The sequence below is a fragment of the Toxotes jaculatrix genome, chromosome 13 (assembly GCF_017976425.1).
Source record: "Toxotes jaculatrix isolate fToxJac2 chromosome 13, fToxJac2.pri, whole genome shotgun sequence".
Taxonomy (NCBI): Eukaryota; Metazoa; Chordata; class Actinopteri; family Toxotidae; genus Toxotes; species Toxotes jaculatrix.
The window spans coordinates 16309870-16333937 of NC_054406.1; the positions used below are offsets into that span (position 1 = coordinate 16309870).

At 42.1% G+C, this 24068-nt stretch overlaps 1 protein-coding gene across 5 annotated transcripts in view; it reads right to left on the reverse strand.

The window, feature by feature from the left end:
* Positions 1-8728: 8728 nt before the first annotated feature.
* fam49al (family with sequence similarity 49 member A, like) overlaps positions 8729-24068 on the reverse strand; it is a 30406-nt gene continuing 15066 nt past the window's right edge. For 2 of the 5 annotated variants that reach the window (XM_041052853.1, XM_041052856.1), the window contains 11 exons: positions 22203-22282; positions 20927-21006; positions 17572-17693; positions 16687-16792; positions 13411-13547; positions 13209-13286; positions 12796-12912; positions 11930-12009; positions 11394-11520; positions 10765-10835; positions 8729-10663 (listed from right to left, as the gene is read on the reverse strand). In XM_041052853.1, the coding sequence (XP_040908787.1) occupies positions 10600-10663; positions 10765-10835; positions 11394-11520; positions 11930-12009; positions 12796-12912; positions 13209-13286; positions 13411-13547; positions 16687-16792; positions 17572-17693; positions 20927-20999 (975 nt within the window). In that variant the 5' untranslated portion in view covers positions 21000-21006; positions 22203-22282 and the 3' untranslated portion in view covers positions 8729-10599. The remainder of the gene's footprint in view (positions 10664-10764; positions 10836-11393; positions 11521-11929; positions 12010-12795; positions 12913-13208; positions 13287-13410; positions 13548-16686; positions 16793-17571; positions 17694-20926; positions 21007-22202; positions 22283-24068) is intronic. The other 3 variants (XM_041052855.1, XM_041052852.1, XM_041052857.1) reach the window with 2 other exon arrangements.

Consider the following 24068-nt stretch of genomic DNA (forward strand, 5'->3'; position numbering starts at 1 on the left):
TGGGTCAGGCCTCCAGCTTACTGGGGACTTACCATACAGTACAGGAGTCATACTGATAGCAAAGATCACCGTGCAACTGGTGCCCAGCTTTTATAAACCGTTCTGTTTGTTTTTCTTTCCTTCTGCTGAACATTGTTTAATCAGTCTTACAACTGTGTTTCTTTTTCCCCTCCAGTTATTCTTTTTCTTCCCTGTCATTACTGTAATTACAAAAACAGAAACAGTGAGACTGATCTTTGTATAAGAAAAAAAATGTGTCATCAGTCATCTGATCCAACTTTAATGTGGGTATGTTCTCATACCAGGTTCCTCAGCAAGTCTTGCCTGGCACCTCCAGGCACTGCTGAATCATTCCTCATTTTAAAGGAGAAAGCTTGCGCAATACAATGACCCTTGAACCACGCATACACACACACACTGGCAGAAGTGGAGAAGTAGGCCAGCATCCACGGTCACAAGGCTAATTAGTGATTTACGCACTGCGATGCAATGGATCATCTACGGACACACATACACCAAGTGAACTCATTAGCTGCAGACGGTGAGCACAAAGAATCAACACACCAAACCAGCTTTGAAATGGGAAACCTGCAACTATGGCCTCCCACACACACACACACACACACACACACTAATAAGCCCTCTTAAAGTGGAGTTTTCTGCTTTCCTGGGTATTTGATTGGATGACTACTGCTTAGAGCTCTCCTGTGTTTGTAAGTGTGTGTGTGTGTGTGAACGTATAGCAGCATCAGTCAACAAGCCGTACAGTAATTCACCCAGTTTCAGCGCTCCATTTCTGTCTGTCTCTGTCAGTCCAGTCCTGCCCTGTAGCAGCTCAGTAGCTGTGTATATGTTCACACAGCACACACTGTCCTATACATGGGGCCTATGGTGGGGAACTGAAGGCTCACTTATGTAACACATGCTGCAGCCTATAGATGCTTGTTGTCTGGCCTGTTTACCATGTTTTTTTGGCAGCCAGCGTATGCTTATGATTAATACTTTTGACTGGACCTCAGTTTCTCTGTGTATCACTTTGGTATTGGCTTGTGACATACCACTTAATCTGTATCATAATGGGTGCAGGGTGATGTTTGTGTGGTTTCGTGCTTGAAAAAAAAAGTAGTCAACAGGAAATTAATCACCAGCAATTTTGATAATCAGTTGCTCTTGTAGGTCACGAGAGGTCAAAAAAAAAACAAACAAACACAGATTTCCCTGGTTTAAATCATTGTAAGTTAAATATCTTTGGGTTTTGGACTATGATATTTAATACAGACACTCGTGTTTCCCTAAATAAACTGTAATGCCTGTTGTTTTTTTTTTTAAGTGTTAAAAACAACAATTCACTTTTTCTTGGCTGGAACCAATTACCAAGTTACTGTTCCCAGCAGAGAGATAGCAAGATATAGTCCAAAACACGTCTGCTGTAAAACAGCTGTTTTTCATTTTTACACTTATGTTTTTGTGAATTAAACAAAAGACATTTATATTGTTAATTAGTGAGCTTTATTGGTGCTGGTAGATTGATCTTGTCATCTTAAGATGCTAGCTGTTTCCCTCTGTTCTCAGTCTCTATGCTAAGCTAAGCTAGCTTCATATTTAGCATACAAACATGAGAGTGGTATCAGTCTTCGCATCTAACTCTCAGCAAGGAAGCCAATAAGTGTATTTCCCAAAATGCTGAAATATACTGTACCTTCAGATAATTCACCAACACTACTATAGCTACCTATGTGTAAACATTTATTCAGTCAACAATTTTTTTCCTGATTTTTCTGTTTGTGTGCTACTGATGCTGAAGACAGGCTCTGTGTTGTTGTTGTTGTTGAACTTGCAAGGCCTCTCCACCTCAGGGCTTCTCTGTAGTAGTGTGTCATCCAGTGACTGTGCGTCTAGGTAATTTGAAGTCCACTTAATCCTAATCTCTAATCCCATTTGACTAAACATTCTCTGCCATCTGGCCCTGGCGAGACAGAAAACACACTCACATGCACCTACACATACGCAGACAGACATGCGAGCGGCTAATCAGATAGAGCAGCAGCTGTGGTCTACCCTCTTGACCACAAAGAAGAATCTTTATTTATGAGAACTGTCTCTTTTGTTAATGTGGAGTGTGTTTATAGATAATACAGAGGGACAAGTATTTGGCACTGGCAAAATCCTAGACACCACACTGTTTTATAATCTCAGAGCAGAAGTATGTGAAACGTGAAGGTCTTAGTTAAGAATGTGCAACTTTTTTGTTTATCACTGTAGGAAAGAAAGTGGCAAAAGGTCGACTATCAGGCTGCCAGCTGTTGTGCGCGTGAATTTGTTTGTGCTTTATCCTGAGTACAGAGTATACTGAGTGCTCATATTTGTGCCCTTTGACATTATTTTCTCATTTATAGTCTTTTAAACATTGATGTGAGTGTGTGTGTGCGTGTTTCCTCTGTTCAGGGTCAGTGTTTTGCTGTCTATGAGGAAGAGGACAAAGACAATTCAAAACTTGCGTGTTGCATAAGCAAGTGAGAAACACAACACTCTCAGGTGTGACTCAATCAGATAAGAGAGCATTGTTCGTGTGTGTGTGTGTGTGTGTGCACATGTGAGAGTTCTGCCTTTTGCGTGTTTCATATTAGTGATATAATAAGAAACACACACACACCACAACTGCTCCATCCCCTGTAGCACTTGAGTGTGTTTGTGGTTCCCTCAGCACAAGTGTAATAGCTGTGTGTTTATACCTATATGCATTATGGATTACACATGCACACACGCACACACACGGCCAGAGCTTCACAATGAGTGTGTTGCAGCCTAATCCAGCCCAGAGATGATGTTTTAAAACATTTCAGTGCGATGTGATGTATGCATCCAGAGCCAAGTGCAGACCATCATTTATTGATGTGTGTGTGTGTGTGTGTCTCTATAGGGACGAACAAGGTTCAATGAGTTCATGCAGCTCCCTCTCTCTCTCTTTGTCACGCTGTCTGGCTCCTGTGGGGGCCGCAGTAAACGAAAAAGTGACAGAAGGACGCAGAGATGAAGAGATGTGACTCGATGTGAAAAGCCTTTAAGGAGAGTGGCATAGGTGCAGTCTATGCACAGCCTCCTATAGTCTCTCTCTCTCTCTCTCTCTCTCTCTCTCTCTCTCTCTCTCTCTCTCTCTCGCTCTCTCTCTCTCGCTCTCTCTCTCTCTCTCTCGCTCCCTCTCTCTCTGCTGCATATTTCCTGCCTGGTTATGTAATGCGGGGGCCGCTCGGTACTTTTTTTTCTTCTTCTTCTACCCTCCCCGATCCAGAGCATGACATGCCTTCCTGTTTTTCCAGCAACCCAGTGAACTCTTTTCCCAGGGCAACACTTAGGAGGGCACACACACTCACACACACACAGCACATAATCTATTGTCACATATTGTAAGTAATGTGCTTATTTTAGACAAATCTGCTTACCCTTGATGTATTGTGTCTGATGGGCTACATAAATGTCATTGTCTCAATCCTTACACACTTTGGGTTTGTGTGGGTCTTACTGTGTGTGTGTGTGTGTGTGTCTCCATATCATAATAAACCCTCTCCTTCGTCCTCCTGTCCATCTCTTTTTTTTCATTTATCTCTCTGTTCACTTGTTTTCACCTTTGCTCTCAGGCAGGAAATGGGTGTGCCAACTCACAAAGGGCCAACAAAGCAGTCTAACTGCCTGTTGTGTGAGTGTTCAAATTTATCGCATGTGTGTGCACAGGGAGCAATGTACTCTCTGCAGTGCACTGAGACAAAGAGGGTGTGTGTGTGTGTGTGTGTGTGTGTGTGTGTGTGTGTGTGTGTGTGTGTGTGTGTGTGTGTGTGTGTGTGTGCGTGTGTGTATGGGTTTCTCCATTGTCAGTGACTTGAGCGCTGGAGCCGGCTTTTTCCCGCCAGTGCGGTGTTTTGTGGGAGGGGTTTTGGCTGGGTTCAGCAGCAACAAAGAGCCACAGCTTCCCGCCCGATATGCAAATAGGCCCAGAGTGGGAGGGGCGGGGACACTCCCCTGCTGCAGCCGTTAACTCTGTCGCTGCCAAGGTGGAAGTCAACTAAGTGCAGACGGGCTGTGTGTGTTCATGCTTGTGCTTCTGACCACAAAAAGACAGAAAGATGAGGAAAGTAATGGGTTTGGGTTTGAGGCTGAATTTTGAATGGGGGTTAGACTAGATTAAGATTAAAGAAGTACACCCAAGATTTGTCACGATTAAACACTACACCATATTATTATTATATTATTATTATTATTATAGAATATATATTAAGTAAAATACAAAGTAAACACTGTGTACTAATGTGCATATAATTATGGTTGTATTAACCTTCATAGGAACCCCAGAGCAAAAATGATCTTAAAATAAAATACAATAACAAATATTTGAAAACATGATTTCAATAACATGATTAAAAAATAAAGAGGAACCCAACTTAAAGCAGCTAGAATCAATCATTTTTATATCAACAAAGGATCAAATGACTGTGTTAATGTGAAAGGGGTTGCATGTACTGATGAACTCACGGAGAATAATCACACAACTCTGTTACTCCCTTCAGCTCTACGAAGCGTTTTATTGTCTTTCGGCTCATTGTTTTGGTTTTCTGGTCCACAGCTTTATTGTTTGGTTCACTCTCACCGCTCTCATCAGCAACGTTACAGAGCTGTTGTCCACTTTTCCCCGTTAGTAAACCACTCTTGACTGACCACATGCAACGGCTGAGACGTTTCTGAAGTTGTCTCACCACTGTCCACACGTCTTAATCTTTTTCAGCTGTGAACAGCTTCTTCGTTTCTGTTATGCAAGCATACTATGCCACACAAGTCCAGTTTTATTGGGACCGCCACATTCTTACTTCTTATGTGATGATAACAATGAGATTATGTGCTTCCACAGATGAAATAGCTCTGAAGCTAAATGATAACATCTTAAATTCAGCTCACGTGTCACAAAACACATTTGTTTGAACTACCAGATACTATTTGTTTTGTTTCTGTCAATGCTGAAGACAAATTAAAATTCCTACACAGAGGATAAAAATGTGGCATCTCACCCGAGCCTGTTATAATTAAACTGTGGCTGCTTCAGTTTCATCTTATACTTGTTACAGGTATTGTAAAACAAAATGCATATGTATGTCTACTTGTATGTAACAGCACATGGCTCTCTCATGTTGTGTGTTATGCAACCCAGCGTAACATTAGATGGCATGTAGACCAGTAACAGCTGTCGTGTACACACGTGTGTGTGCACACATCCTCTTCACCCCATTTCTAACAAAGAGCCCTATTATATGAAGTAGTTGTGTGCTTTGCTTCAACATGCTAAGCAGCAGGCAGGATGGGGGACTCAACATGGTCTCACACACCTCATACACGCCAGATACTGCAGATATTTGTCCTCGCTGTAATCTCCATTTGTACGTGTCCACTGGCGTGTCTTTATTACAAACTGCCTCATGTCTGTCATGTCTCAAATCTGCAGCAGCAACATGACAATTTTTCAGCTTGATGCATGAGAAACTTCAGAGTTGTGCAGTACCCAGCGGACTGTCAGCAAACATACAACATATGTGATATTTGATCCAAGGTACAAAAGTTATGTAATGTGCTCTATTGATTCTTAAACAAGCATAGTCATGCACTTGGCCTTTTCTGCAGGAACTGGTAGTTGCATGCTTATCAATGTGGCTTGTGAAATGATCACTTTTGGCATTCAGCTTTGCACATGTGCAGGCACTGAGAAGGACTGAGGGTATATAACTAAACCAGTACAGGTAACAAGTGAATTCATATGGATGCCTTCTGCTGAGCTGCACACATACTGTACATTGTAGGGATTTTCTGGCACAACTTAACTTAATATGCATGGAGACGGGAAAAAGTCTGAAGAGATCAAAACTTCATACTTCTAGTATAAAGAACTATTTTAATGTAGATGACCCTGATGTGAGGCCACCCACCAAAAGTTGTTATTCATACTTTAAGTGTTGGCAGAGATTTGACCTCCTCTGCAGACAGAAGTTGCCAGTCTTGTGATTTTTATACTGAAATGAATTAAAAACATTCTATTGACTACATTTGTTCTCTTTCCCTAAAACCTTTGAGCGGCCAACTCAGAACAGAATTTATCACCACTGAATCCACAGATACACACTCAGACACACAGAGACTTGTTAAGACGCACACAGAAATGTTGCTCAGCACAGTTGGTCAGCACATTTGTACGGTACAGGTTGTGCGGAGCAGCAGTTGGTAACCAGCAGTAACGACACCCGGGCTGATTTACATTGCGGCTGGCAAGGACAATGACTGTGTGCTGATATGAAGTTAGTGTGGAGGAGTGTGTTCATTAGTTAAGTGTTTGAGAGGGAGACAAAGGGGGAAAAAAAGAAAACTGAGACTGTTTATTGTTGCGTGTGTTTGTGTGCGGGATGAAGGTGGGGGCACTCAAAGTTTAGTGAAAGGCGGGAGGGGAAGCCAGTGGAGGGAAACCGCTGTTGAATGTGTATCACACACAGTCTGTCTGATAAGGTGTTCCCACCTCGGGGCAGTTAACGGTTAATAGCTGATCCGTTTGGGCCGAGTCCTGCTGCAGCAGCTCGCTCTAACAGGGAAGAGAGTGAAAGAAACAAAGAGGGGAATTTGAGAAACATCTCAGGGGAACTTTTGGATGATATGAGCTACCTTTGACTGTTGAAATGATCTAACTCAAAACAAAATTTCCCAAGTCATGACCTTATGTGCAGGGTGTTTTTTATGATCACAACTTGAGTTTCACAGATAATGACAAAGAATTAATTTTTATACAAACATTGCCTCCTCAGGTGTCCGCTGCTGCGGCGGCGGAGGTTCCACCATCATTACAACAGTCTAAAACCTTTTTGCATATTTTAGTTCCTCATTTCATTGTAAAATTTGTTGTGAATGACTTCTTTGTTGGAACACCCAGTGTGTCCCAGACTATTGAAAAGGTGTGGGTAAGGTGCTAGTGAGTTTTAGTGTCCCATTATGGTCTGAATGCTGTTTCAGAGGCTTAACCGCCCTGACAACAATAAAGGTCTTTAACACATGTAGTTTTTGGTAGAAAAATGAACATTTACAGTTGATTTGTCGCTGTTGAAAAACCGTTAATAACTGACATTTGTTAGGATTAACGCAGCTCTGCATTTGAATTCATGCCATAAGGGAAGTAAAGCGACACATTGGTTCCTTATTTATTACATGACAGTTAGGGCACGAAGCCAAAGCCAGACCTGTGGAAACTGGTCCATACTCACCACACACACTCACATGCACCAGTGACTCCCTTTCCAAATCATGAGATACCACATTTGCCTACTATCTTCTTTGTTTTATATACAAATCACTATTAATTCAGGAGAGTCTGTGCCTTTACTTACAGCTGCTTCTTTCTCTCTGTATAAGCTGTGGTTGCATTTTGCCCCATAAGATGGTACAGTATCTGCCTGCTGCTCTCTTTTCCATATATAACTTCTGACAGGCTCTCCTGTGTCCCCCTGCCCTACTTTACACCTTCCAGCAATCCCACTGTACAGCACATCCAGACGGACTTTACAGCCGAGTGGACTCAGATTGCCTGCGGATAATTCTAGGATCATGTAACAGTCACTATGACTGGCAGTAAGACTCAACAACTAATAATACACTATTAAACATATTTAAGTAGACAATGCTGCTTATTTAGAACACAAGATGAATTCCACTTGTAATGAATGAATACTTAATTATAGCCATTTATCTCATTATATGAATGCCAGTAGTGTAGTAGTAGTCTTGGGTTAATTAGGCTGCTTCTGTTTTGTTACAAATAAAGCGGGTCATTCATATATATTTTTCGTCAGTGGTTTGTTTTGCAGTCTTCTATAAAGTTGTCTTTTGCTGCCCCCTTGTGGTGAGATAGGAAACGTGACTGAGGTGGATCCAAACATGGTAGAACGCTGTGCTATCAGAGGCAATCACTCAAAACACACTGATAAATACTATCGTGTGTGTGTGTGTGTGTGTAGAGGAATGTAGTTTTTGCTTCTGTTGGTCTCAACCTTAGTTTTGGGAGTTGCTGCTCTACAAAACAGCATAGACTTAAATGATGATGAAAAATTTGCTGGTATTGTGTGTCTATGTTGCCCAATTAAGTATGAGTTGAAGTCATTTCTGTTATATTGGACAGGCGGATGTGATCTGGAAAGGTTAAACCAGCAGGCCTGTAATCAAAAAGTAATTGGTATGAGTTTGTGAGCCTGGTGGCAAAATGCTGTTGTGTAATATTGATCTATGTTACAGGAGGTACAAAATCAGATTAATCATTTGGAGGGAGACAATGCTTTATAACAGAGCTCTTGATTCCCTCTCATACCTGTTGAGATGGTGCTTATTAGCAGGCCAGCTCAAGCTGCCTGCACCGGTGCAGCTGCTCCATGGCCTGACAGCATTGCTAATGTGAGTTATAGTACATATGAAGCAGGGTGTTGCATATCGTCATAGCTACTTAATGCTGGTTTAATGATACACACCTAGGTTAAATAAAAGTTGGTTAAATAATGTAGAAATAGCTACATGTTTTGTAACATGTAGCGCCTTTTTATCAGTGGCTACATTGACCTATGTTGTGGACAAACACCACAGAACATCAGTGATTAATGTAATAAATGACAAGTTTATTGTTGCACAAAATGTACAAAATAACAAGCAAATGGACAGCCCCTACCCCCCCATAGCGTCCCTCCCCTCCCTCTGGTTCATTCGCCATAATGAAGCTGAATTTCTGAAACCTATGACTACGGCAAGTCCGATGGTCCAAGCCAAACGCATGGTAATTCTGAGAGACAACACATACCCAATTTCAGCGTCACTGAACAATTAAAAATGAATAAAAACACCTTATTTACACATTTCTGTCAGAACTTTTACAACATGCCATCTATATATTTATACAGAATATGTTTGTGCACATACCCCTGTATAGAAAATATATTATAAGATCAAATTAAATTAGACTAAGGGCTATAGACATCCAAAGTACAGCACTTCTTTTTAATCTCCTTTTGAATCTTTTTTAGTTTTCATTTTTATTTCCCACTTATTCAACGACTTTATCAACCTCGTACTAAAAGAAAGAACTCTAGTTGTATGCAGATGTCGATGTTTGTTGTATTTTTCCTTGAAGACCCAAGCTGTCCATGTAGGTGCCTGCTGAGAAAAGCCTCACATATTTACACTGGAACATTCAGATCTCTCTCTTGAAATGCAATGTGTGCAAATTTGACCACTCTCTGACTTGGCTCTGTGTGATTTCTTGTTTCTAATCCTCATAAATACTTAAAATGGCGGTCAGTTACACGACCACGACTCCATCCACTCAACCCCCCCCCCCCCCCTCGAGCCTGGCCTGATGATGTAATACAAGCGTAAACCAATCAGCTTTGGCACTGGGTAGAGAATTAAGTGTGCTGTGGTTTCCTAGAATGCCTTTCTGGAATCTTGAAAGTCGTGATGAATCTGATTTCTCCCAGTTTGTGCACTAACGTGAAACCGCACAATAGCTGAAAGCAGATCAGCTGTTCTTGAAATATGAGGTTTAACATATTAGTGCAAAAAAGGGATGAAGAAATCTTTGTTGTTTTTACCTAAGAAGCTATTACTGTGATATCTAAACCACATTAGCACCATGGAGAGAGAGTGAAGGACATTGTTCAAGTAAAGCCAGACGACTCACAAGATGTTTTGTGCTGGAACATGTACAGCATTAAGGGCACATACACTACGTGGATGGAATTTTTTTTTGTGCCAAGGAAAAAAAACACACATATCCCATGGATGGATTGGGTGGGAAAGGGGGGGTGATGGATAATAAGGAAGAAATCAGGGCGAAAATGGAGGCATCCCAAATAGACTTTGCTTTCTCTCCTTCAGCTGCACTGATGTAGAAAAGAAAATGAAACAGGTGGAAGCAAATCTCCGGAGTGTATCCATCATATTGCTTCACAGTTCCCCTGTAAGTGGAGATCAGTGCAGCTGAAGGAGACAGAGAGGCTGTGTCAGGCCACTGCGTCCGCTAAAAACCTTTCTGCTTAAACTTGAGTTTTTGAGGGGCCACAGGAAAGTAAGTTTGGGATCAGATTTCAGGGGATAGGAGATGGCGTTGTTTTCAAAGTGTGTGCAAAAATACTTGTCAGACTACTGCTGGAACATCTTCTTGTTTTTTGTACATTTTTACTTTGCTTCAGTTCTGACCTTAAATTTTCCAATATAGCTTCCTCTTTAATCCTACCTATTTTTCATCTGCTGCTCGTGTTTCACTTGTTTTAATATATATCTATATTTTCTTTTCTGGCTTTTTTCTCTTTTCTTACTTTACAAAATGAGAGACAGAATGATGGACAGCTGACAATATATATAATTATTTTCCTCTTCTTATTATCCTCAGGTTGCTCTTAACCTGGACATGATTTTCTTTGTTCATTGTAAACAAACAGGTTTATCAGCCACTGGCGTTTGTTTCCTCCTCTTCCTCTTTTTCCTCCTCCTTCAAGTGCACTCCTTCTTTCCTCCCTCTCTCCTCCGCTCCCCTCTGTTTTTTCATTGCAGGAGGGCCCTGATTTGTTTGGAGGTGCTGTCATCATTTAGATGCCGTGTTGTATACCTGAAGAAGAGAGATGTATTGAAAGCAGGAAGCTTTTTTACAAATCCATGCTCATCATGTCTCTTTGTCTCTTTCTCTGTCGCTGACACAGTCATACACACCTCAGTGCGTTCAGAAGTCCCTCCACGCTGTTGGACGGTTGCTCTTTCAGCACCTTGATGCAGCCCTTCATCTGCACCGCACAAAGACAACACAGGGCGTTAGAGAAAGGTCAGCAGTCTCAGATCCACCTCACCTCCTGCTGCTGCTGCTGCAGCCAAAAACAAGTAAGTGACCTCATCTACCAATGTAATGTTGGATATGTATCACACATAAGCAGACCTGTGTCTTTATAAGGTTTGGTCTGTGATTCCCAACCATTTTTTGACTTGTGACTGTTTAAAATTTAGCAATATCTACTACTATGACTCCTCATGACAGTTTATGGTGTTTGTGTGGTTATATGAGCTGTGAGCACCTGAGGCAGAGTGATTTTTGCTCCTTGTTTGACATAAAAGATTTTAACGGCTTGAAAAATCAAAGAAATTCAGTGTTTTACATTAAAAAAAAAAAAAAAATAGACTCATCTAATTTAATCATCTTGGCAGAAGCCCAAACTATGAAATGAACTTTGGGGTGTTAGCAGCTTCTAAAGGCTATTCTGATTTTATTAACCGGTGTTGGTGCAGTTTTCTGGTTTCAAGAAACACATGCTTGTGTTTTGAACACCGATTACATTGTGTGTACTCACATCAATTTTGGAGGTCTTGGCAAAAGCTCCGACAGGGTGAACGTGATCATAGAGAATGATGACGCCCACCATCACCCTCATACAGAACAGCATGGTGTCTGTGTTGGTGAACCGACAGCGGTACTCCCTGGGACAGACACGAGTATGGAGGAAAAATGAGAGAACCAAAGAAACAAAAAATGTCTTAAATCATGACCAGAGAACAAGCTGGGGACGAAATTGCTACTATTATTTATTGAAGAACTTTGTGATTGCCTTGACAAGTTGCTGATAACTTTTTATTCATGTAGAGAAATCTAGGAAAAAGGATTTTTCATTTAGCGTGAAGGATGGGGTCCCTCTCTTTATCCACTGAATTACTGAATCAGTCTATTGAATTAGTGTCTGAAACTTGAGAAGACCTCCTTTGTGTTCACTTTGAAAGGACTCGTTAATTAAAACGTATGTTTCTGAACTTTGGAGAAGAGGACAGTGAGAAAAGGACTTGGAGGACAGAAAGGATGATGGAAATAAAGGAAAGTGTGGCAACTACTCACGGAGTCTCGAGCATCACACGACACACACAGGCCATGGTGCTCAGGCAGTCTGTGGTGTCCTCTATGGGCAAGGTCTTATTCTGAAGGATGAGGAGAAAAAAAAGGAGAAATCAGTGTACTGATGGTGTACTGATTGGGCAAAATGTTCTACCACAGGGTGGAGACAAAGCACATCTGCAGAGTTCAGGACAGCCAAGCAACTTTGCTAAAAGGCAATCATGACCACCATGTCCTCTAAATTTTGCATGAGTCTCAGAAGAACTTCTCAGATGTCTCTTCCATCGAAATGCACTGAGGTGTAAAGACAGAAAAAGACTGCTGCCTCTACACTAACGCACTGTTATGACAGCAAGGGAAAGGAGAGGGAGGGAGTTTTCACGCAACAGTCCAGCATGGGCACTTGAGGTGAGGATGTACCAGGGAATGAACGGACTAAACTCTGTAATGAATCATATATCAATGCCACTGAGAAAGGTGTAAAATAATTATAATGTAGTTTAACTGTTTGCTCTTGTCTGCAAATCCTCTCTTTGCCGTTTAACACAAGATGTCATGACACTGAGCAGGACTGTGCAAAGAGTTTATTAATGGTCGGTCCCTGATTAATGTTTGATTTCACTACCTATGGAATTTTTTGCATTGTCGTGCAGATTTTAGAGATGGTCCCAGGTTTGATAAACTCCACATCAAATCTGTGAATCTCTACAGCTGTACTAATCGCCTGTGTTTTGAGTGGTTGCATCAGTAATAATGGTATCGATTTATTTTTTGGATACTATACCTTCCTCATGCTCAGTTTTGACTAATCCTTGGCACGGTAAACATAACTGACATTAATCTGATTTGGAAATACGGGAATACTGTACCTCTGAAACAAACTTGGTGGTGGCATTGCTCAGAGTCTTCAGCATTGGTGTTGCTTCAGCGTAGAACAGGGACATCCGATTGGCCATCTCATTGTTAACCTCGTTCTCCGCTTCCAGCTGTGTGTCAATACAAAACAGAAATCAAATCTTAAAAATGTATATTAATCATCAGTCACACACAGTCCAATACTCAGTTGGTACAATGAGAGTGTAATGATGGAGCTAATTTGTGTAGCTTGAATGGCAAATGAAATATTGATTGTACATCTCTTTGCATTGTTAGGAGGAAAGGAACACCTCCACTTGAGTCGTTAATAATTAAAGAGAGAGAGTGAAGCCATGCTGCTTTGGCTGAACCTTTCATCATATGCAACATAAACAGCCTGAGCCAGACCATTTCTCCACAGCCTCACCTGCTGGTTGTTCAGCCTGTTCCTACTTATGGTCCTCCTGTAGTAGCTGAAGTCATTCTGAATGGCTGGGTTTGTCATCTGCATGGTGAGAGAAGAGGCGATTTATGTTTTCACAAGGCTATTCAGTGAATTTATTGATTCTTCAGCACTGTAAAGGTCAGTCTGTGAGGGCTGTAATTAGAACAAAAATCGTTCCCTTCACCTTTAGCTCATCAAAGCTGAGAGTAAAATGAAGGATCTCAGCAAACTGTTTGGCCAGGGCCTGCTCTCTCTCCAGATGCTGCATGGGAGCATACGGCGGGCTCGTCAGCGCCTCCAGCAGGCTGCGCAGGGCATTCTCTGCAAACGTGCACACATTTAGACATTAGTAATTCATCTACACAAGCTGGAATCTGCATGTCATACTGTTACTACACAGGCTGTTATCTGCCATGTTCAGACTGCTGTAATTCTCTCTAATCTGGCCTGGATCAGAAGTCTCTTTCTTGTCAGCAGCTTGAAAATCACAATGAAGCAGCAGCAGAATTTTAACTGGTGCAAACAGAGGAAATCACTGCACTTCAGTTCTGTCACCTCCTCACTGGATAACACTGGATACCTGTTGGGCTTTTTAGAAATGGATCCAGCACTTTTAAAGCACAGTGCGATCTGGCCTAAGGCAGAATAATAGACCAGATGAGACCAGGGCTCAGGCTCTCAGACAGGGCCCTGCAGGCTGAGATTTAACATTTGAGGTGATCAGAAATGTAATGTTCAAGGCGATAGCGGCACAGATCTAGGGATTGGTCCACTGCTTAGTCCACCACTTTTCTCCAGACTGAAATATCTCAACAGCCATTGAACAGATTGCCATAAAATTAGGTACATTCATTCATGTTCCCCCTCAGGATTAATACTAATGACTCTGGTGATCCCTCAGCACTCCATTGTTGAACTCATGATGGACAGCTTACAAAAACGATCAAAATTCTCATTTTCCTTGTTAAAACCAGGCACCTACATTACCCACAATGCAATTTGACCTCTGACAGTCCAGTTGGAGATTATGGTGTATTATGCTAGTAGTGACTAATGTAGCCTCATGCCACCATACCCAAGCAGAGGTGAGGTATGGGCTACAGAGGGCTGATAAGCTCCCATCTGTCTAGCTCCACACCCCCAGATCTTTTTTTCCTCAGTTTTAAAATATCTTATTCCAAAAACTAGAGAAGACTTAAGCTGTGTACAACATATTTTCACAGCAACAAAGTTCAGCATTCACTGACTAGGAAGATGGAGAAAATGTAAATAGTGGTTTAATTTACCAGCCTCTTTCATAATCTCTTTCTTCCTCTCTTTATTAATTTCACAGCCTCACACATTACTCAGTAGAACGCACAATCTCACAGAGCTAATGGCGTGGCTGTGAACTCTTCTTATGGCTGGGCTGGGCCTGGAGAGTAATTTTGACCTTTTCTAAGGTTCTGCACTTCAACTGCACTCCATTTGCCCTCTCCGACCACGGGGCGTTAACAGTAAATTTCACTCTACGAGATAAATTAAGTGAACGTATGCTTTTAGTGGTACTCCACAGAGATCTTGTCGTGGCTGATCATACAGGCTGCGCATCCTTGTGGCCACTGTATCAGTATGTATCCCCTGTGTCACATATGCTATTGAACCTAAACCTTTTCCTTGCATTGGTGCCTCTAACAAATCAGACACCGGGGCTGGACCTCATAGGTGGTATGTAGTAGTAATGCCTCAGAAGCAAAGTCTCCAGAGGCCCCATGCCTTCCTCCACATTAAAAATGCACAAGGGCCTTCTATAAATACAGCAGTGAAGTGTTTCATCTAAAGGGCCCGGGCAGAAACCCCACTCTCCCTCCTGCTGTGCACACAGAGCACACAGTCCCTATACCGACCACTGATTCCTGAGGGTATATACTGACAGTCTGGATAGACAGAGACACTGCAGCTATTTGTTTACTGTACATGGGACCTCTTGACCTCTTCTTTTCCCCTTTGAGCAAATACATAAATCAAAAAAAGGGTTAGGGTTAGGGGGTACTAAAGACAAGAACAAGAGACATGTTCTAGTTTGTCCTCTCCCAGTTACTGAGATTTGATCCCTTTCTCTCCATGAGGAGGGAGGTAAGGAGACGTCTACAGGATATCTGTTGTACTGTATCTCACAGATACATTAGCGCTGATGCATTATCATCAATTATTAGTTAGCCCTCGTTGAATGGTAAGCTGAGAACACGATGTCCATGAGATCGAAGTATTATTGGAAGGCAGAGCAGAGGCGGCAGCCGAACTCTATTTCTCTGCATGTGCTTCTCTCTCTCTACTCTGTCCGTCTCTCTCTCTGTCCCTCTCTCTCTCTCTCTCTCTCTCTCTCTCTCTCTCTCTCTCTCTCTCTCTCTCTCTCTCTCTCTCTCTCTGTGCGCTGGATAACCATGTACCACTGTTTCCTTAGCAACGGCTGCCTAGCTGCTAGGTCAGGATGCTGCAGAGATGGCTGAGAGGACATCATAGTGTATGTGTGAGTGAGTATGTGTGTGTGTGTGTGTGTGTGCGTGTGCATGTGTGTGTGTGTGTGTGTGTGTGTGTGTGTGTGTGTGTGTGTGTGTTAAGGAATGCTGCTGGACTGAAACTGAATGTAAAATCGTGCTGGTGGTTCATGGCGAGTGTAGCTGTGAAGCAGCTCTGACAGTACAAGATGAGCTTCTCACTTACTGCTTGTAATGATAAAAGATCCCTTTTCATCACCTTAAAATGAACCTGTCTCTAATCTAAGGTTCAGCTATACATATACTGTGCAAAGTCCTCACTGAGTTCTGATTAAAATGTCTTTCTTTTACTTGTATTTGTCACAGTGTGTTAACAGAACTGTCTGTCACATTCAGTGCATGCCACATGCCTCACATCCTCCAACTGTTGAATAGCTGTCAAAATGACAAAAATATGAGCAGTGTTAGCATGCAGTAGCAATCTGTGAATCCATTGTTGAACATGTCAGCAATCATGTGCACTTCTATGTGCTGCAAATACTAAATAACACCCCAAAAGGCCCTTTCATACAAATTTCTGTTGAAAAATGTGACAAACCAAAGAAAAATGTTACAGCTTTGTCAGAATGCAAGAAAAGCTCATTGCAGCTTTAGCAAAGAGACACGCGATGCTCCTCTTTCTGTATGCTGCCTCATCTTCTACTGCTGTTACATTTCTTTCCTCTTTCTCTTCCTCCCTTACACTTGAGACAACACTTTGACCTATTAAGATGCAGTAATGCTCCTTTTGGCAGCTGTAGTGAAGGCCTTGCTTCTTTGATAACTAACTGGCTGACAGCAAATACTCTTTCTAAATTTAGGCCATAGCTATAGCTGCTAGCAGCTATAATTTCAGTTCTTATTAGACCTCCAATATCCCCACCAGAGAGTGTGTTACACCGCCTGAAATTGCTCTGCACGCTATATATAATGGCCGTGCTCACCCAGTCGGAGGGAGAACTCATAGAACCTCTTCAGCTTGGCCACCAGGGGGCAGACTGCGTTCCAGGCCTTCTCCTGAAGAGCTAGGTCTCCTGGGTTCTGGATGGCCTGCAGGTGAGGAGCGCAGGCAGAAGCGCAGATGTTACTTTCCAAAAATGAATTATAAACCTCCTCATTTATCCTCTCTTCCTTAAAGCGATTTTTCACTTTAGTAAAACATTTTCACTTGACTCAAACAGTACTTCCATGCTAAAGTGATTTCAGTTCAGCAAAACGTGAGGTTTCACACAGTCTTATTAAATGTCATTTACCAGCAAAACCTGATTTAGTTTTATAAGGTTCTGTTTAATACTGACTTTCTGCACGTATGCATGCTAAAAGAAAAAATTACCCACCCCAGTGAAATATAGTCAAGAGGATGAGGCTGTTTTAAGAAATGCTTCCCAGTCCTCAAGGTTAGGAAGCAAGGAGAGGAAACGATTCAGCACTATTTGTTAACAAGTACAGCAATGCCAGCCGCTGAGCAGTCTGCAGCGATCGTTTGTAGTGCAGAGGGAACTGGTTTTCAGTAATGTGACGCAGAGGAAATGCTGAATCTGAGCATAGTGTGAGTGGCGTTCATCAAGACCAGCATACCAGCTTTCTAAGGGACGATATTTATGCCTCCACCATAACACTGCCACTAAAAACAACATATTGCACGAAATGTTTGTTTGAAAAAAGACTTTCACACATTTCTGTCTCTGCCTATATTTAGTGCATGCTGCGTGGTACACTACATGTCAGAATTTCACCCTGGCAGGCCATGTGAATCACACACGAGCGTTATTTTTCCACACTGTGCCGTGGCTCATCAGTTTATTGATGTTCAGCACTTATTGACTCACTTCTCGTATCTCCTGGCCCGCGCCATTATAGGACTGCAGCTCGGCTAGGATCCCATGAGCCTCCTCCAGCACAGCGCTGACCTGGTTCCACACGGCTGTCTCTGCCTCCGTGGGCTGGGCATCTGGGAAGGGAGGAAGTAAGGAAAGTACAGAGGGAGGGAGAGAGAGGGAGAGGGAAGTGAAAGTGTGATGTAAGGTATAGGGCAAAGATGAAAATATTGAGGGGAGGTGGCAGAGAAGAGGGAGGGAAAGATGGAGGGGAGCGCAGAGTGGGACGAAAAATGAGAGGAAAAAGGAGAGAAGATTTGAGGAGAGATGGAGGTTAATGACGAAGGACGAGCTGAAAAGATGACATCCTAGAGGGCCAGAGAAAAACCTGAGATAACTGATTCAGCTCTGCATGACTACAATAAAAATGATTGCATTTAATCGTGTTAGTGGACAGTATGTACATATCTAAAATCAAAATCTGGCCAGTAAATGAATGATCCAATTTATCCATCAGAGAATTAGATCAAGACACCTGTAGGCCACACTCTGTCACACAGTAAGGTTTGATTTTAGTGTGCGGTCACCCAGAAGAAGGACCAGAAGTTTCAGTTTCACTTCAGGTAATCATTTAGATGAGGATCTTACAACTTATAGTTTGACATTTTGATGGTTTTCAGGATGGTTTGTAACAGTGCCTGGACTGTAATGTTCCCTACTGTCCATTTAGCTAGAGATACAAGCCTGGATAGGTGTAATTGTCCCGTCAGATTGATGTAATAGTCTTATCCATCTTTTTCTTGCTCTCTATTTCCCACTCCACTTCTATGAATGAGTAGAGCCTTTTTTTTTACCCTTGAGGTTTAATTGTGAGAAATGTTAAAACAAACAAGCAGCAGGAAGGACAACCTCTGGGCATGCTCACACTTTATCTGTTTCACACATACACACTGAGCGACACACACACTGTAAATTCAGTGGGGTTTTTTTGCCGCAGGACACCTCCCAGTCACAGTTGTGTGTCGTTTGCCCATGTGGTGTATTGCATGCATACATGAGGGATTAAGCTTTTGAGGGACACATTTTAGGATGTGTCGTCTTGAGTCATCATCGTATTTGGTTTTCTTTTCTTCAAGCAATCTGGCTCAATGTGTGACTCAGGTATAAAGTGGGAGTGTGCCCACGCAGTTCTCTACATGAGGTAGCACCGCTGATTATTTTTGCACCCTGAGGCATTGCCTCCCTGCAGAGAAATAGTAATCATGGAATATTTGCTATCCTACATGCACACCGGCTGCCATAATAAGCCCAGCAAGCAATGCTATTTTAGTGATGACTTAAATGTGCTCCTGCATCCTTTTGTAAACAACCACATAGTAAACTGCATATTTTGTTTACTAGATAGTAATTAAATGAGCATAGCATATAGTATGCTCCTAGCGTTAAAGGAACAGGTCGCTTTCTTGTCAAAAACTGATAACAGTATTATTTCTGAATGCTAAATATGAACCTGGAACCAGGAGATGTAACATAAAGACTGGAGGCAGGGGAATGCAGCTAGTCCAGAGTTGTTGTTTTTTTTTTTTTCTTTACTTACAGTGCCTGAGAGGTTTCATGGTGTTTTAAGTGCTAGATTATTTCTTGGAGGGGCACAATGACTCCTGGAGCTTCTGCTGGTTTCATCACAACCTCACAGAGTTGACAAGACTCCAGAAAGTCACTGTGCCCTGCCAAGAAATAGTCCCACACATTACCTCTATTAAATCACATACATTTATTTTTAGACCTTGATTTATGTATGGATTAAATAAGCAAACACATGTTTGGGAGAGGTACTGGTAGGTGTTTGGACAGAGCCAGACTAGTTGTTTCCTCATCTTCTAGTTTTGATGCAATGTAAAGTTATGAATAGCTTTTAAAAAAAAAAAAAAAGTTAAATGTTAAAAATGTAAGTGTAAAAGCACAGTTCCCAAAATGTCAGACTGTTTATTCCTTTAAGGAATCTGGATCACTTTAATTTACCATGTGAGGCTAAATGTTTACTTGTAAGGCTGGACATCAAGAATTTCAGATGTTGTGTTTTCATATGATGGAATGAAAAGTTGTCCAGTAATTTGATTTGGTACTGATCCTTCACTGGGTTTTAGCGTGGTATAACGATCATAACATTCAGCTATAAATAGCTACATGAGACCTCAGTACAGAGTTTAAACCAAACTTTGTGCTGTGTGACAGAGGTGACTGTGTCTCTGGGTTGAGAAGGAGAGCTCACAGATGGCACGATAGGAGTGGGGTGGGGTTGGGGGGGGCTCTAAAGCTGCCATGCTTGAGTCTGACTCATTCCACTTGCTTTTGAACTCATGTGAATCACAGGCATAATAAATGAAGGGGAAATTCAACCTATTTGACAGCTGATGTCTCTTGCCAGCAATGAGCTCTCCCACTGTAAAATACAGTCAGTAAAGGAGGAGGAGGAGGAGGAGGAAGCCAGCTGTTAAAGAGGGAAAGTGCTTGAGGAGGGGCAGAATATGTTGGGATACACTGCAAAATATCTCCTTCTTAACAGTTCATTTAGTCATTTCAGAATCAGTCTTAAAGATCTTTTATGTTCTTTGCTAAAGATTGCAGCCTTAATAAAAATAAGCCAAAATAGCAAATAGCAATATATAACCATGCTAGCTGCATGGTTAACACTGCACTCAAATGAAATGTCTTGTTAAGATGGACATTTTCACACTGCAAAGTTTAGAATTCGCCCACTGGGAAAATGAGGAGGGGGGGGATAAAGGTGGTTTTATTCAACATCCTCTGTCACAGTCTTTCTCACTTTCTTTCAGTTTCTCTCTCTTTCAGTCTCACTCTCTTACACACTCACACTCACAGATAGGTCAGATGCACAATAGGTCACACAATAGAGGATGAGGAGATGAGGAGGTGGTGGGATGACGATAGGGTTTTTGTTAGCCATCGTCATCCCCAAGCAACAGAAACCCACACAGAACTGGCATTCGCTGTTTATGTTGTCTCACTTTTTGTAGCTTAGGAGATGAGATCAAAGCATTATTGTTGTGATTTTGCCACAGCATCACTATGCCATTGTGCATCTGTCTGCCTTTAATAAGATGTGGCATGTGAATAAGACCCTTTAGAAAGAAGCCAAATGACTTTCAAATGCCAGTCCCTGGAGCAGAAATCAAAAGATAAAGAAGAGGGTGAGGAGGAGAAGGGCTGAGGAGGGCGAAAAGGGGTAAATAAGGACATAAAGATGACACAATGGTCGGCTAAGATTGATGGAATGGGGGGAAAAAAAGCAAAGGCAACATAGAGTAAGGGATAACTCAAAAAAATAAGAAGCGGATGGTCTCACGTTCAAAGTCAAGGAAAACTATTGGGCCATGCTCAAGTTCGGCGCAAGCCAGCACTTTCAGGAGGTTTCCCATGAGCCCCCTGGAACAGAGAGAGGGGAGAAGTCTGTGGGTGATGAGGAGATGGGTGTCGGGGTTGTGCGCACATGGGTGTATGTGTGTGAGTGATTATGTGAGCTGAAAATGTGTGTGTGTGTATGTGTGTGGTGTTTGAGAGCTGAAGGTGTCAGGGTGGGGACTGGATGAGAGGGGGGTTGCTGGAATGATTTGATGGACGTATGTCCTGGGTGAAGCATGGTGACATGGACACAGAGCTTCTTTAATCCCACTCTTATGGTATTGTTCGTAGAGAAAGACCTTGATTTGGTTGCATTAATGATAGCAGTCCTCAAGTTTAAAGATCAAATGGTACAGAGAATGCGCTTGGAAATAGAGTTTCAGTCGAAATTTAACCAAATCTTCAGACATACAAATGCAAAAAGTTGTATAAGAAAGAAGAAAATAATTTGAAACCCCAAAATATGACCTTAAAAACAAACTAAGCAATAAATCAAATTACACAAGAGTGCCTCGAGTTGTGGGCAGGTGTTAATCCTGTAATGGGAGCTTGGTGTCAGAAATGTAAGTGAGAACTGGAGCACTGAAACTTAAAAAATAGGTTTTCTGTGAGAGAAAAGTAGAAAATGCTGTAATCAAATGGAACATTCTTGTATATTTTTATTACAGGTTTTGCTATTGAGGTAAATTTTTGGTTTCAGTTCATTTTTGTTCATTATCATTTTAATTTCTGGTCTGATTTTCCCATAAAATTTTTACGTTTACATGTAGTAAGGACTCAAATCTTCTTACTATGTATGAAAGTCAGAATATTTATAAATCAGTTGTAGCTTTTTTATTGAGATGTTATTTGAAGACGGTGTTGCTTCAGAGGTAACTGCTAAATTGACTCGTGTCTGAAACTATCACTTGTTTGCCTTTGTTATGACCTATACGCACCGTTTTATTTGTACCTATACATCAATTAATTGTATCATATCATCTTATCATTAGATAGCACGTGCTTTAGCATTAGAAAACACTAAGAGTGGGACTAGAGAGCGACTGATAATGACAAACCACACCCACAAGAGCACTCCGTCACACCATCATCAGCTCACATCCAAATATACCTCCCCCGACCCCACCTGGCAACCTCCCAACGAACACCTCTGCTCCACACACACGTGCGCTCACATTTCAAGCACACAGACACGTGCACACAACCCGGTGCTCACTTACTTTCAAAGTCCAGGAAAAAATGTGGACAGTTCTCTAAATCCTTGCCAAGGACCTTAATGAGGTTCCCCATGGCTGGCGACCTGGACAGGAGGAAACAACAAAATGCATACAGTACGCAGAACCTGGCAACCCGCATGAAAACACACAACATGCACATGGAGAACACAGCAGGTTGTGACTGTTTTAGTTTTTTACCCATCTGCACTTGCCTAATTATCCCTTCTTCCTCTCCTCCTCCATCCGTCTGTCTGAGCAATATGTCCAGAGCGAAGTCAGACGTTTCAGTCATAGATGACCCTGATCACAGTTTGCATCCAATACACAGCGTAGGCTGTATTCAATTAGAGGGGGGTCTAAAGCCAGTAGTGAATCATTTAGCTCACTCACTGGGAGTCACTAGACCTGAGCAGTGGTTTTAATCCATTTACATTACTATAGTAACCTAATAAAAGCCTGCTACGTACGGGCTACTCTCTCCTAATGCTCTTCATGCACAGCAGTCTATAGATACTTTATGACAAGCGCTTTATGCTTCATACCCAAAGGCCAGATGCCAGCACTTTATGAAACCAATGATGCAAGCTTCATTAGATTATACTGTAGGTCAGACGGGCGGGATATACAGATCTACATGCTCACATGTTCACATACAGCACCAGACAAAACAACATGCAGCATGTCAGGCATCTCAGAACATAAGACCAGGTCAGTGGAGCCTGGTTTCAGCCACTTCAGCCCCAGTTGGGTCAGTCAATGCTAGTACATACAGTTTAATAAGTATCAATATCAAGCATTTCTTTTTGCTGTTCTCTAATTTCACTGTGTGTAAATATTATACATCTTGAATAAAGAGCTGGAACAAGCTGATGCACAACATATACTGTATGTGATATTGACAGACAGTCTGGAATTAGATGATACAACCTTAAAAGCTACTGTTCTGAAAGGGGAAGTATAAGGAAAATGGCTGTTTAGGGCTCAACATGAGAGAGGATTGGGAAGCCACATGTGGACTTGTGTCTGGGTGTGTGTGTGTGTGTGTGTGTGTGTGTGTATGTCTGTGTGTTACATAGAAAAACACACAATAAACACAAAAACCAAGAGGAATCAAATATTCAAAAATCACTCTCAGCTGTGCAAGTGTGAAAGCCTTCCCCCTTAATCGTCCTCTGCCTGGCCCCCTCCTCAATAATGGGGGGACTTCGGTAGCAGAAGGTAGGAAGCTGCCAAGTTTCACTTCCTCTGTCATACTCTCCCCTCTATGTTCATGTGCTATGTTAGCACACAGCGGAGGCCTATCAGTTTCTCCCTGCGAGAGCAATTTATGGCGAGCATTAGCATGTTTAAGAGATGCCACCATCCTGCAACAAAAGCCTGCTCTTTTCACTGTTACTCAGCAAGAACGGATGTTGCAATGCAGCACTGAGGTGCAGCTAAAGAACGGATGGAGTTACACCGTCCAGTCGCTGAGACAGCCTGCTGACGTTCACCAAAGTAGCGAAGCAGTTTCTTTTTTCAGACTAGTATTGTGTGTCTATCTCCAAAAGCTGTTAGGAGGCTGAGAAAGAGAGCTGTGTGCTGAGTCACTGCTGTAACCTATGAGCATCAGTCCAAAGGTGTAAAACACACCCTGTATCCTCCTGACTTTTCGTCCACCTGCTCCAAGATGCACACTGAACCGACGCTATGAATATATGAATACCAGATTCACATCATCAGCCTGACAAGGTGATTACAAAGGCAAAGTCAAGCTGAGGTTCATATCGGACCCTTGTATGAAGCAGTGAAAGCTTTCTGACACATGAATACTTGTGTGTTAGCGGTAGCCGCACACCTACCACACACACATTAACACACATACATCGA